The 15,427-nt window shown below is 35.1% G+C and overlaps 2 protein-coding genes across 4 annotated transcripts in view; one reads left to right on the plus strand and one right to left on the minus strand.

Annotated features, from left to right (window-relative positions):
• The window catches only part of LOC140336212 (uncharacterized), a 16,870-nt gene extending 10,515 nt beyond the window's left edge, over window positions 1–6,355 (plus strand). Inside the window, exons 3-4 of the mRNA XM_072419210.1 lie at window positions 2,234–2,397; window positions 5,874–6,355. Coding sequence (XP_072275311.1) covers window positions 2,234–2,397; window positions 5,874–5,886 — 177 coding nt within the window. The 3' untranslated portion in view covers window positions 5,887–6,355. The remainder of the gene's footprint in view (window positions 1–2,233; window positions 2,398–5,873) is intronic.
• A 3,450-nt stretch (window positions 6,356–9,805) lies between these two features.
• The window catches only part of PLPPR5 (phospholipid phosphatase related 5), a 126,998-nt gene continuing 121,376 nt past the window's right edge, over window positions 9,806–15,427 (minus strand). For all 3 annotated transcript variants that reach the window (XM_072419844.1, XM_072419846.1, XM_072419847.1), the window contains one exon: window positions 9,806–10,454. In XM_072419844.1, coding sequence (XP_072275945.1) covers window positions 10,422–10,454 — 33 coding nt within the window. In that variant the 3' untranslated portion in view covers window positions 9,806–10,421. The remainder of the gene's footprint in view (window positions 10,455–15,427) is intronic.

Here is a 15,427-nt window from a genome sequence, read left to right on the forward strand (position 1 = left end):
TTTTTTTTAACAGATTTTTGTTTTTTTCTATTTAAAGTTTATTAATAAATGTATTAAATATTGGTAAAATTTCGGTGAGTTATACCTAAGAATTATAGGCCTACAATGTAAAATAAATATCCATGCATGGAAATACGGACAGAATTAGAATGCTAGGGGGGTTAAGCAATGGCAAAGTTTACATAAACATCTTCATAGACATCTGAACAGAGAAAGGTCAGAATTTGCAATAAATGTTTTAATGAACGTTGTTCACTTGTATGTTAGTATTGTTTTTTTTTTTCTACAAAACTGGAATTCTACTTTAGGGATTTCTCGAGTACTTTCTTCTACCACTGTGCTCTTTGACTGTTACTATAGCAATGTAGTAAAAATAGGATGCGGGAAAATAAGGTGTAACGGGCTCAGCTGTCATTCAGCATATCAGAACATCATTCTAAGTAATGCCAAACTTTTCTACAACCTGATCCCTATACAAAGGCCGTATGTAAGAATGAAGCCTAATGATATGGTAACAGAGTGTGGGTGAGCAGGTTAAAGGAAATCTGTGGTGGTTTTGTGCAAATTATCATCTTCTTTCATTCTTCTTTACTTCTCTTTTTCCTAATTAAGTTGTAAATAGAAAATAACAAAATGTTCTTTATTTTAAGCCACGAAGATGAATTATTGTTTATATTTTGCATTTATAGTTAGACTTGAACTATAGCAGAACCTAAATAAAATGTGAGCAGATCGGCTGTTTATTGTCCCTTGTGCAATGAAAAGAATATATTAAATCTTTTTTAGAATATACACTGATCTGTGCATGTAAGCTCATTGCACAATCCCAGTAAATCTGGCTGCTGGGAATCTATTTAGTCCTTTGCACATGGACTGAAGTTACGTCATTTTGGTCTGGCCAATTAAGATGGCTGAAGATTCGGAAAAGCACTGGGTTAGGATGTTGCTGCCAGTGAAGATGGCAAAGGGGAGGTGAGTTCATTTCCACCTAAGGTTTATTTTTTACATATCCCTTACAGACTGTTTTAAAGTCTGTTGTATACAATCTAAGATTTACAGGGCTCTGTAGAATAATTTGCAATTTACAGATGAAACTGAATAACACATTATAAAAAAGAACCTCAACTCCAGTCCTTGACGGCCACATATAGGTCAGATTTTAATATAAAGAGTCATTTTTGGTTTCTTTGTAAACATTTATTAAAGCATTCCGAGGCTGAAGAAGATATACTTTTATCAGTGAAGCTGGGTGATCCATCAAACCTGGAATGGATCTGGTCCAGGGTTTAAAGCATTTGCTAACAAAGAGCAAATGACTTTTAACAAATCCATTCCAGGTTTGCTGGATCACCCAGCCTTACTGATGAAAGTGTATCTTCTTCAGCCTCGGAATGCTTTAATAAATGTTTACAAAGAAACCAAAAATGACTCTTTTTATACTAAAATCTGACCTATATGTGGCCCTCAAGGACTGGAGTTGAGGTTCTTTTTTATAATGTGTTATTCAGTTTCATCTGTAAATTGCAGCCTCGGAGAACTTTATTAAACCAGGCCTAATGACCTAATTTACGGTTGTCTATTGGAGAAATGCTAATAATGTGTGTGAATTCTGGCCCATGTAGACTAGACTTGGAAATTCTGTCTGGAATTTTATTTAGTAAAAGAAAGCTGGTACTGATGTGCTTTCTTTTTAGCTTACCCGTTGTTCCCTGATAATCTTTGTTATCCATTAAAGCAGAACTAAAGCAGCACGACTTACCTTCTGGAGATGATCTTTGATAGTGCCAGTAACTCCAGCGCATGCACAGCTCAGCTTTCTGGCTCATCCGCTGGAATGATCAGGCAGGAAAGACACATTATTACAGAAGGGCATTGCATGTACCTTTCTGCAATATGACCTGCCTGATCACACATTTGTAAAATGGATTATCAGTTCCATCTATGTGCAGATAGTGTGCAGATAAAAGTGTGCAGAAAGTGTGCAGATAAAAACATCCTTGTAAAAACTTTAAAACAAAATAAAAATAATCAAAATTCATGTATACATTTCCTTATTATAAATGAAAATGGAGGTTACATTCACACTTCTATATTACAAATGCATTTTCATCACTGAAAATAAACATCATTAGTGCTTTTATATTCCCCTTCTAAAATATGTTACCAGTACTCTTACTAAGAAATTCAACCAATTTAATTTAGATTAAATTATTTTGTCTGTTTATTTCTACAGAGAACTCAGTCACCAACAAAGTCCCTTCCTTCTGCACAGAGCCAGAGCAGACATTTATCTCATCAAACCTTGGGCAGCCAGGTAACTTTGGGTCTAATGCTGAATACTATAAGGACTGGACTGAAGAAGAATCAAATCAGAGTTATGCTTGAACCAGGAAATGGGTAAGTTTTGCAATAAATAATATATTTTATGCTGGAATTTATATCAAATGAAATTATAAACATTAAGAACTAAAAAAAAATTATACTGAGAAATGCAACATTATCTTTTTTTTTTGTTTACTTACAAAAATGGGGATCTAGTGTTATCAGGTAAGTGCACAATTCGATGTACCTGGCTATGGACTCCAAGGTCTTAGAGTCATGCTAGGGTCTTCCACCACTTCCATGGAATTAGTTAATATGTGATGACTGATTGTGGACTTGATTACCAAATGTTATCCTTTAGTTTATAAAAATGCCAGCATAGTAGTAGTCCCTGGGTTACATACGAGATAGGGACTGTAGGTTTGTTCTTAAGTTGAATTTGTATGTAAGTCGGAACAGGTACATTATTTTAATAAATGCAATTAGGACAAATGTTTGTCGCAACATAATATTAGGCAGCGTGGTGTCAGTTACTGTATAAAATCCTCACTATGAGCTAATCACAAAAAAAGAAAAAAAAAAACAAAAAAAAAACAAAAACTTTATGGAGCCTAGACATTCATTAGGTTCTTGAGCAAGCTGAGCTTTGCAGTGCAAAAAGAAACAACTGCAGAGTTTGTCTTGGTTGTTAGAGAGTTGCAGAAGAGATCACCCACAAACTCAGCTGTTTTTTGAGTTTTCTTCTGCAATTCATTCAAACACGCCCCCCTCGTCCTGCACACAAATGAGCAGGGAAGCCCCGTTTGTATCTAGGAGTCGTCCGTATCTCAGATGTCCTGAACTCGGGGACTACCTGTATAACAAGTGACACCATTTTCTGGCCTGTACTGATTAGAGTGTTATTGCTGGCCTCTGTCTGTAGTTCCCTGGCTGTCACAGTGATCAACAGGTATTACAAATCCTTTGGTCAATGGTGTTGTACCTTTTTACCCCATGGAAAAACACTTGAAATATTTTAAGGTCCTGGAGAACCTCTGCTTAATCCAGTTTATTGAAGAACAGTGGGCAAAATGCCCCCTACATAGGTGGCCACTAGAAATAATGTCCCCTTTACAGTCTCTTCAAAAAAAATACCTTTGTATAAAAGCCAACATTTACCACATTTTCACACATTTTCATGTAAGTGTTATCACAGTGCATGACAACACACATGTGGTGCCATTTATTCGTAATGCCATTCCAGTGCACTTACCTTGCAACACATTGGCATCGGGAAATATTGCACTAAAATGAATTGCCATGCAGTTTTCTGCCTGAAATGGTGCATGTATTATTTTGTGTGCAGAAGCAGCCCAGCCCCACAGCCCAGCATAGGAACACACTCATGTTCCCACAGCACATGTGTGTGAAATTACCCTGTCTATGCTTTTCGAAAACAGTGTTATACATTTACTAAATGTATTTCTTTTAGTTTTTCTTTCAGCTATTAATACTGCCAGTAATACACTTACTCCTGCCTTGAATGAATACTTTTACTATTGTACTATGATTGACTATTACTTTCAGCCTCAAATAGGAACTTAGAATTGAAGAACTTCTCCACCTCTTAGTCTCCATAAAATTGATGGAGGGTGTTCACACAAAAAAACAAGACAGTGCAGGTAACAGTTTTTGTGATATCAGTTTTTTTTCTTGCATGATCATCAGGTGACTTTATATGCTAATACAATAATACACATAGGTCTGTGTATATGAAAGATATAAAGAATAGGGTTTTTTAGTGTGTTTTGCTTATACATACACTTCAATGACTCTACATTAGAGTTTCTCAGCCAGGGTTCTAGTCCTTCTAGAGGTTTCTAGGGGTTCCTTGAGCAATGAGCTGTTTGTGCCACTCAAGTTAGTTTTCCTGACACCAATGATCTTTTTGGTTGAAAGGGTGACATTCCTCCCAATAGTTTGCAATGAAGAGGGAATGTTTGCACTGATATGCATGCTAATATACTGTGAGTTGTGGATATAGTAATTATAGCAGGGGTTCCCTGATGACCTGGAAGCTATTTCAAGGATTTCTCCATGTTAAAAAGGTCACGAAAGGCTGCTTTAGATGTCCACTTTTTGGATGGAGATCCCATTTTACATAATAAAGAAAATACAACCTTGTGATTACCCCATGAACAGAATATTCCTGACAACTATATACAAAGCATCAGCCTTCTTTTTAGAGACGGTGCCACTAATTATACCTTTACTATACCACTAGTCTTGTTTGATGTTATTTCTCTTCAGTTCATGATCAAACATATGAACACATTTTCTCAGCATTTTCTAATAACAGTTGTAGCGCGTTCTGTTCATATACTATCTCTCCATGGCTGCCACCGAACATGATATTTCTCCAATAACAACAGATTTGCCTAATAATTAATATTATTAAATTGTAAAAAATATGTACCCCAGTGGACAGGATGAGTAGCACATCACGGGTCTTCATCTGTCAGCTGCCAGCTAAAATAAAATTGTTATTTCTATTTGACAGTTTTTCTTGAGCACTAAACATTCTGTCCAGACTCTCAGATGTCTTATTAATAGCAGAACTATCATAAAGCCACAAACATGACTGTAACCACTGAATTTTATTTGTGCTTTAATCAATACAGAATGAGATTACTTATTGGCAGTCGTGATTTGAACTGTGGCCATATACCCTCAAGCCAAATTTACAGTCAATTCTTCTCATGGTCATAGAGAGTCCAGTTTAAGGAGTCTCTTTAGAAATTAATGATTATGATATTCACTAAAGATTCTCTGGTGAAGAATCACCCAATGTCATTAATCACACATGGACCTGGAAGATTCTCCACCATAGAATCTTTGGTGAATATCAATTTCAGTCTTACAAAAATGATCCCCAAAGGGATTTTGTTTTATAAAGAATTTAGGAACCTAATGGATTCTATTTCATCTACAGCAAGCATCTCTAATTTATGTGATAATCTATATTGTAGGTTGGCAACATGGAGCACCTACTTAGTTGCAGTATCTTATAATTGTCCCACAGCAAAGCTTTATAAATTCTTTTTTCTCTTTTCCGTAAGTTTTGTACATAATTAAAAGAAACAATTGATTCACATTTGGCATCCCAGGAAGCACTTAAGCCTATAGAACTGGCAGTCAGAGGAGATATCTAAATAGACTGGCAGGGAAAACAGGAAAAATTATTATCTGAATTCCCAAACCAGTCATTTGACTTGCTCATCAAATGCTGTTTAATTAGAAATATTACTTTATGTACTGCCTAATGAACCGAACAGCAGAACATTGTCTATGGTGCATTAATGTTTCAAAAATGTAAAAGTCAAAGTCTTTGGTAGAGGATGCCCTTACTTAGCCGTAAATCATGCCACAATGTCATAGACTTGGCATTATATCATAGACTTGTACCTTTTGTATAGTCATTGAGTGTGGGGGCATATGACAGCCTAATATCTTAGTATGTAACTGTGCAAATATCAGGTCTTTGCGATTCTTAAAACTGTTTTTTCTTTTAGTGAGAAGCTGTGATGGCAGAGGCACAAGCAAGTTTCACGTCATTGGAGTTACGGGCCATTGTGAATTTCTTGTTTCTCCAGGGAAAGTCAGCAAAGGACATTGACACTGAGATGTCATGAACACTGGGGGAGAAATGTCCTTCCTACAACACTGTCGAAACCTGGATACCTTGTTTCAAGACTGAGCATTTCACCGTTGAAGATGAAGACGAATTCGAAGAAACACCTAAAGGGGCAAAGTTTTGAGGACATTTCTGACATCAAAGATGTTGCTGAGAGCTGGTTTGCCACCCAACCAAAGGACTTTTATTTGAACGTTCTAGAAAAGCTGCAACTATGCTGTACCAAATGCATTAATCTCAGGGGGGAATATGTTGAATAAATGTGTTATTTCATAATTTCATAACTCTGGCTCTCTTCTTTCTGGGCAAAGCCAGGAACTTCTCAGCAGCCCCTCATCATTTTTTTTTACTTTGGTAACTTTAAATACATCTAATCCACCAAATTCCAACGTACTATACATATGAAATAATTTTAGCCATTAATAAAAAAATACTGCAAATTATATGCTGCACATGCTAAATAAAAAATATAATTTATATATTTGGCAAAAGGTTGTATTTCAGATCTGTTGACTAGGGTTAAAGCTTATTTAAATTTGCAATCTTCAGAACATAACAATTATACTTTTTAAGCTGGCTTTCATTTTTTTAAGGTCTTTATCTTTAATACATAAAAAAAAAATTGCAGGCAATGACACATTGAGTTCAGTTGCCGTTTTTTTCCCTTCTGTTGTAACAAAAATACTTTCTGTAATATAAATGTATTACAGTTATATTTTATTTAACATATTTTGACACAGATCTGACATTTACTAGAGAGGACAATGTCACTTTGAATACAATATATTTAGCCTATTCAGATACAAAATACGTTTTTCCTGCTTTTCTTGTAAAAGCAAACATTTTACAATATTTTTTGTAAAATCACTTTGTGTATCTAGTAAAATATTATGGAATTGGGTGATTTACATAATACTTTTTCTGTTAATACTGTACCTGATGTTCAGTTGTTCAACCATTCCATTACATTGTTACTATTTGAACTTTTATTAAAGGTGCATGTTTGGCTGGAGCAGAATATTAGCAGTATACTAATATAAAGTCCCTCCCTCAGGTGTTCAGGGGAGGGGAGAACTCCGGCAGGACAGGTAACTCTGCTTGGGATTTCAGTGCAGCAAAAACGTATTCCAGCTTTATTGGGATTTTAGGAGCTCACTGGATCAGCAGATAAATGGATATTTTTGGTATTTGCAGCATTACATATAATGGGAAAATGTGCACTCATTCCAAAGTGGTTTTATTTTTGTCATTTGTTTTAACTAGGCATGCACTTTATTGCATTAAAGTTTAAAATACTCTTTACCAATGGAAGTTGGAAACAGGAACTCATGCAGTACAAAGCCCATGATTCATCCAGCCAATTGTAGCTTTCATTTACTTCACTTTTACCTATTTAAGAGTAATAAGAAATATTAGTTAATTATACTAATATATATATATATAAAAGTGTGTTGCAACTTACGCATCCTTGGTGTGGATTGGTGTTGGATGGTGGCAGTATTCAAACTGGCTTTTTTTTTTCATTATGTTTAAACCTTTCAGTTTCAACTAAATACTCCCTTGCAGTTCCCGTAAATAATATAAATATTGTATGCAGAAACCTGTATCTATGTTTGCAGAAAAATATACTTTTTTTTTACTTAATTTTAAATACATACTTCTAATTCTCAAACTTCCAAGGCATCATACACTTAAAAATAACTAAATTTTTAGTGAAAAACAGCTGCTGTATCCATATGTCAAATATTTCAGCTTAAAAAAATATGAAAATAAATACAAAAATACTGCAAATATATGTAGCTAAATAAAATGCTAAGTAAAAAAATAATCTATTTGTTAAGATTTTGATTGGGGTCTATTGAGGAACAGGTGTTCACTTTGAACATTTTTACCTATTTTTATTGTTCTGGAGGCAACTCTAGCATTTAAATTACCCAGATTATTAGGGTGTGCTTATGGAATTCCTTATTTCCTGCAAGTTTACAATTGCCCTTTAAACCTAACTCCAGCGAGAAGTTTTAGATTTTAAGAGAATGGGGAAGGTAAAGAATGTCCATCGTGTTGTAATGCACTGTTACAATGTCCCTGTTGCAGAGATTTACCAGTGAAGAAGTTATTAGAAATAATTATGATTTGTGTGCAAAATGTTTAGCAGAATAGGTAGGGAATAAAACATCTGGCAGGGTATTATTTGAGACTGTGCCTTCCTGTCCTGGTATTAACTTTTCATCTAGCACAGGGGTGTCAAACTCAAATACAGGGAGGGCCAAAATTAAAAACTTAGACAAAGTCGCGGACCAAAGTTGAAGTTTATTGAAAAAATTGAGGAAATTTTTCCTTCTCATTAGATGTAAAACATTTTCATATGTGGAAACAAAGAGGTTTTGCTTAACATTCAATCTGGAACAAACCTATAATAGAGAAATAGCACCGCTACTAATATTCCCAGCCTCTATAAAACAGTCCAATGTGGGGCCACGCATAGGCAGAGAGCCTGCTGGTCTATAGACATGAATGATGCTCGGAATTGTAGTAGCGGCGATATTTCAATGCAGCGGCAGGCCAGCTGCAATTCATATTTAGTGGCCAAAAAAAAAGGACCCTTTGGGGGCCAAAAAAAAGGATCTTGCGGGCCAAATTTGGCCCCCGGGCCAGAGTTTGACTCCCCTGATCTAATGCATTATTAGATGCATCCAGATGTAAGGGCCCTGCTGTAGAGAGATTTACAGTGTGTGCAAACTCTAACAATGATTTTCTCCTATTTACCATATAGTATATATAGAAAATATATCATACCATTGAAAGTGTTTTGTAAGTGCAATAAATGACCTGTTCCTCTTGCCAGAAATCCATTGAGTTAGTGATTTCATGTAGTAAAATCCCACTGTATTCTTTTACCCCTGCATAGGCTGTGTTTAGGCTATGTTCTGACTGGCAGTGAGGATTTGGTGTGGACACCACCTCTTTATGCCAATTAACAGCTGCCTTGGGGAGATGCCACAAGAAGATTCTCCCTGCAGCAGCCCTACAGAGAATGAATAGGGGCAGCAGTAAGCAGTACAGGTCACTCACTGCTGCCCACTGTCACATCTAAAAATGCTGCTTCTCCAACCCACACAGGATCGCTTGATCCAAAGGCAGGTCTGAATCTGCTGTTACCCTATGACACAAAGGGCCCGATTTATTATAACTCTCCAAGACTGGAGAAGATAGACTGGGTGATCCAACAAATGTGGAATACATTTTTTAAATTATTTGCTATTATTAGGCAAATGTTTTAATTCTGAACTTAATCCATATCATATTTGCGGGATCACCCAGGTTCTCCCATGATAGTCTATCTTCTCCAGTCTTAATGAGCTTTGATAAATCTGTCCCAAAGTTTGCTTGTGGGATCATCAGGTGAAAAAGTAAAAAACAAAGTCTAGAACTGAAATGCAGCCACCACATAAAAGCACCGGTAATCTACTCAATATTGTATTTTTGTTCTTGAGTTTGGATACACCTAAAAAAGTTTAAGAAATTGTAAATTTCAATAAAAACTAAAGATTTGGAAACATAAAGAGCACAAAATGTCCATTGTAACTCCATTCAACTAGGTTTCATTTACACATTAAAACTATTTGTAAAAATTTTTCTAAGATTTTATTTGTATTTGTGCCTTGCTTTGAAGTTGTTTTATGTTTTTTTTTTACCATATTATATCATTTTTATGCTTTTTTTCTCTCCCGCAGGTTAACAGAGGCTTGTGCTAAAGAAAACATGAACAAAAACCCGCACAATTTTTCTTTGATACACATCAGACAAGAGTCCAAATAAATAAATTTTTAATTATGATACATTAATTATTACAGTAAAAATTTGCATTTTCCCTTCAAAACATAAGCACCAGTCTTGATATAACATAAAGTATAAATCATATAGTGAAATATATAGCAAAATACCATGTGCAAACAGTATTTAGCACAAAACATAAATAGGTTTCTTATTTTCTGTTTCTTCTGTACATATTAAATGTAATTAAAACGGGAGATAGGTCATGCTGTATTAGCTTAAACAAACTTTTTTTTTCTTAAGGTGAGTGTTAGAAAGTCCAGAGCAAAACATGTGACCTAAAGAAAGGAACTGTATGTACATGGGTGGGTAAAGAGCTCTAAGGATCAGGAATCTTGGAAATTGGACATACTGACTAGTGCACATTTCTAACACACTGTCAATAGTTTTCTGAAAAAAGTAAGGAAAAAAACAGTTGTAAATACAAAACAACCTTCAGATGCGGACAAAATTGTTGATACTGTAAAAATCATTAAATAGACCAGATACTGTAGCTTGTACTTCCCGCTCTTGTCAAATATGTCTCGGCTGAGATGAGTGGACTGTGAAGAGGGAGGAGGTCCAGTGCAGAGAAAAGGCATCCGTTTCAACATCATGTGACTTCTGCAAAGGCGGTGATGTGGTTCTAAAGGAACAAAAACCAAATGAAAATCAGAATCTATTTCATGGCTAATAGGTAAAGCAAAACTTAAGGTTTCTGTAAAGTAATCCAAAAAGTACTAGATCTAGTTACTATGTGATGCCCAATACTCATAAACTAAACAAAAGTCTTTCTTTATTTTCCCTAAGTGAGCCAAACTCTCCTTTATTTGTATCTCTCACCACCCCTTTCTAGACACTGCAGATCACAGTGGTTGAGGCAAAAAAATCAGTGCTGCCAATCCAGACAGCAGTGGGCCGGGATAGGTGTGGACAAGTATTGACTGATTGTGGCTTGTGATCTAGCAGTAAAATGCTCATATCCATACCCCTGCAACATTAGTTTTGTACCACTGTAATGCAAGTAGATACACCTTACATGAGACTGCCAACTCTGCCCTGAATGCAAAAATATTGCAGCATTGGTGTCACACCTTCACAGGAAGCTGAATTAGGTCAGCTTCACTGGCAGGTCCAACAGGTAAATAGAGAAAAGTGCAAAATGTTCAGTGGCTGACGTAGTCAACAGTGGGCCCCCCGTGCAGAACAGAGTGTTGGCTTTGAAGGATCGGGAAACGTTGTGCAACAACACACTTTACACCTTCCAGTGTTCACCATTTTTTTTACATAGAATTCCATAGACCTATTCAAATGTTCCTGGGGTGCCTATTTAAATTCCAGCCCTTCTGCACAGGTACTGCAAGAGTCTACTTTATATTGATTGTTTTTACAAGAAAAGTGCTGCTTCAAACGTAAAAGAAAGCATCCAGAAACCTCACACATGGAGATAAGCTTTGTTATTTTAGCCTCCTGTTACCACCTTATTACCACCTGATTGTATTAGAAAACAAAAATGTATATATATATAAATATATATATAATATTGTCAGTTGGATTATCCTAACATGCTCCATTGTTGATGGAGAGCAGATCTATTAATACAAAGTGATGCATGTTCACATAGTCTGCTTTGTGAAGTGAGTCCGGTAATTCCTGTTCTACATTATGTCAGTTAATAATTACATTACAATAACTCAGCAAGCTAATAAATCAGCAGGTCAGTAAAATATATTGTATACCCAAGGCTTGAAATAGATGTCACAGGGAAGAAACTGTGTTAAAAGAAATCAGATTACAACATGTCTGCTTTGTTTTCAGATATATCTATCAGACCTCTGAATAAAGACCTTTTTTTCTGATTCAATAATGAAAAAACACATTTTTAAAATAGTGAAGTAGAAAGGGTGAGCAGCTGAGCTGCCTGGCAGCTAAGACAATTCCACAGAAATATTAATAGGGTTTTCATGTTGTATTTCCTTTCATGATTAATTGGCTTTCCACAACATACAGACTCCAGAGTGCAGCATTCAGACTACGTGTATGAAAATGTCAGTTGAAAGCTGACACAACATATTACTGTTTGAGTTTGACCATTCCCATTTCTTCCAAGTTCATTAGGTTGTACAGTAGCTGATACAGAAAAAAATGATTTAAAATGACAAATAGTCGTCCGGTTCTTGTGTTGTATGTTCTGGTGACCTATACGCCCAGGAGATTTATAAAATGGTATATCTGTAGTTTTTTTTAAGAACAAGTCAATGTAAATTATGCACTGATTTATAATGATATGAAATTAATATCCACATGTAAAACCTCCATACTAAAATAAAATATATTGGCTTTTGGTATTGCCCTAATGGTAAAACGTGATGGACACAGGGAACCCGCTAAAAAACCCTTCCTGTTACTCCGGTTAGGTGAGGGTCTTGGTGACCCCCTGTGGTGACATCATATGGAAGCATTAGTACTTCCATTTTTTAAACAATTAAAGCCTGGTTACCCTGGAACACTATGGTATTTCTTTCTCCATTGTTGCAATACTGTATCACCTGTAATTATTTACTTGCAATGTTGCCAATCTGTGCAGCCAAAATTAGACATCTACTAAAATAAACACTCAGGGCTCAGAGATGTGACTGTGTTCACTGCACAAGTTAAAATCACCCATTTTATAGATATAGTTTATAGATAATAGGAATAATAAGTTTTTCTTAGTTTCATACCCTTAACCTACTCTTAGCCTTAACACCTTTAAGAAAAATAAAAAGAGACCAAAGAAGAAAGATGTAATCTAAAATATAGGATATTTTATCTTCCAGAGCAATGAATGCAAATTACATTTTAAACAGATGGACTTAAATCTCTTAGGTTTCAAGGACATTCTTTATACTATATGATGACAGGGCTGTTTGCTTGCCCCATAAATATCACTTATTCATAATTAATTTTCATGCCAAAGTAGCAAGGCACCAATTTTAGTTAATATTCCTGGCCTGCACTAATGTGATGGGTATCTTTAAAATATTTATATTTTCAGTAGAATCAGCAAGAACCAATAAACAGTAACATGGTGGGGAAATAAATATTTAAATACAGGTTTGACTTTTTAACCAATTCTCCTTTTATTTCAAAACTATTTCTAACTGGGTTTGATGCCACTTTATTCCTAAGTTTTAGCCACCTGATATAAGGCAACAGTTGCAAACAGAACCCTGTAATACAAAGAATTACAAACACAATACAATTACAATCACATTCAAGATATCAAAATACATTTTTTTAATCCTAGACTATTAAAAATATAACCAAAACTTTTATATTCAATCATATATCAATGACTATTTATCATTCATTTGATACTTTCTTACTGTATCATTTGGACAGGACTGTGCTAAAGTACTATTATGTGTGTGTTGCTTTGACATATTAATAATAACTTAACATACTGTGGTGATTTCACTACTGTACCAAATTTTGTAAACCACATGTTGCTTTTTTGTGACAGCACTGCATTAATATTTTTGGTATCATTTTGCTTCCGCTGGAATCATTTATGGGATCATTTATGGAATTGCAGTTCTCAATTGATTGTCTTCACTTAGGCTTCACTTAAGCCCATGTTTCTCCTCCAGGGTTCCCCCAAAGGTAGCTAGGGTTTCTTTGAGAAATGAGCAATCTGTGCCAAGTTTAAGTAACATCAATGATCTTTTTAGTTATCTGTAAAAGTAACATTCATTTCACTAGTCAGCAATGTAAGAGGCATTCTGTCCACCGATCACCAAGCTAATGTACTCCTAGTTGTGGATATTGTATTCATAGCACAGGTTCCCTGAAGACATGAAAGATATTGCAAGGGTTCACCCATGTTAAAAATGTGAAAAACAACTGATTTAGGCTGTAGTTGCATTGTACATTCTACCTAGTCTGAATGTTTTATCATCTATTTCTTGCTCTTTTCAAATGTCATCACTCTGAGTTGTCATGATGTAAGGATTTGGAGCTTCAGTTTTGGGGCTACAAGGTTTGGTCCCCATGTTCTTTAAGGTATTTCATAAGGGGCTAATATACCTCCACTAAAGCATTTTGCATTTTTGTCTTGCATGCATCTGTAGATAAATTGAAATGATTCCACTTTGCCTGTGAAATGGAGAGTAAAGGGCGATCACTGATTCATGACCAGGATAGATGAGGATCATGTGGGTGGCATCAATAAATGTATTTCTGTACTCCATCGTGGAATAGATTCGTTCTGCTTTTAAACTCTATCTATGCAAAATGCAGATCAGTGTATGATTTAAGTATGGGACACCAAAATACAAAAAGCTTTTTTTCTTTAAACTCCATTTAGAACAATATAGCTGTGATAATCAGACTATAGTTTGTATTTAATATAAATACTTCTGCTGGGGATTTTATTTCTGTGTGCAGGTATTTGAAGTGCAATAATGGAAGCAAAGTGGACATGTGAGCACCATTTCTTTATGATGAGCATCATTGCTGGGCTGTGAAATAATCGGTATCTAAGCTCTGATTTTATATTTCCCAATTGTATTTTATTTACCATCTCATTTTTCATAGATGTGGGAGCAACAATCAGGTTATCCATAATAGCCAGAATGTTAAGTTCTGCCCCTGTTGTACTTCAAGTACTTGACTTGCATTGGTCAGTAATTTAATGTGACATTTTCAGTGCTAAAAGTTGAGGGTTGTTATTGTTAACTTTTTAGTTTTCTCATTTATTTTTCTGATATTGAAATGCTAGATACAATTAAATGCATAGCAGTCTGCTTAGGTTTTGGCAAATGAAATCAAGCTTCCAGTCTACAATATCCTAGTTTTGTAGGTAAAGTATCATACATTGTAACCTAGCTGGACTGATGCAAAACTTATTTTTTCATTATTATGAATATTTCAAAGGGAATAGGAATTGATCTGATTCCACAATACTCATTACCCATGTATAGTATATGTTAATTGAAATGTACGAGTGTATACAGTTTATTCAAATGAGTGTTTGCTTTATAGCAATACAGTGCCAAGTTCTTGTTTGGAAGCCTCATCATGAATTGTTGCACATTTGGCATGTCATAGTATGCCAATGTTCCAGCATTATAAGAGAGTTGTATTATCCTTTCAAATCCATTATTATGTTAGGATTCCTGCAGAAAGTCAACGTTTTCTTTTAAGACTGTCAACTATAATAACATAACCATAGGACATATCCAATTTTGGTAAGTAGTTGGCCATTCCAGTGGACCTGTGTGGGTGGCTGCATGTAATTGCTATAATTTTGCATACTTCTACATTTAAGGCTTTGATAGTTAAATTGCTTGATTTTGTTTGATTATAGTATGCAGTTGTCATAAATGAATTTAAGTCATATTTCTTTAAATATTTTAATCATAGCTTTCAGTTGAAGCTATGTGCTTTTTATAGTTCTGCCATTATTGTTAGCAATACACACAGCAATCTTTGAACAATTTGAACCATTTTCAACAAGCATCAGTATCAGTTGTAAAAATCACCATTACAAATTAGGCTACTGCCATCTAAACTCTTTTACAGTAAGCTGTTTTGATCTTAAATTATAGTAGGTGTTTGGATTTCTTCAACTTTTAT

The sequence above is a fragment of the Pyxicephalus adspersus genome, chromosome 8 (assembly GCF_032062135.1).
Source record: "Pyxicephalus adspersus chromosome 8, UCB_Pads_2.0, whole genome shotgun sequence".
Classification (NCBI taxonomy): Eukaryota; Metazoa; Chordata; class Amphibia; order Anura; family Pyxicephalidae; genus Pyxicephalus; species Pyxicephalus adspersus.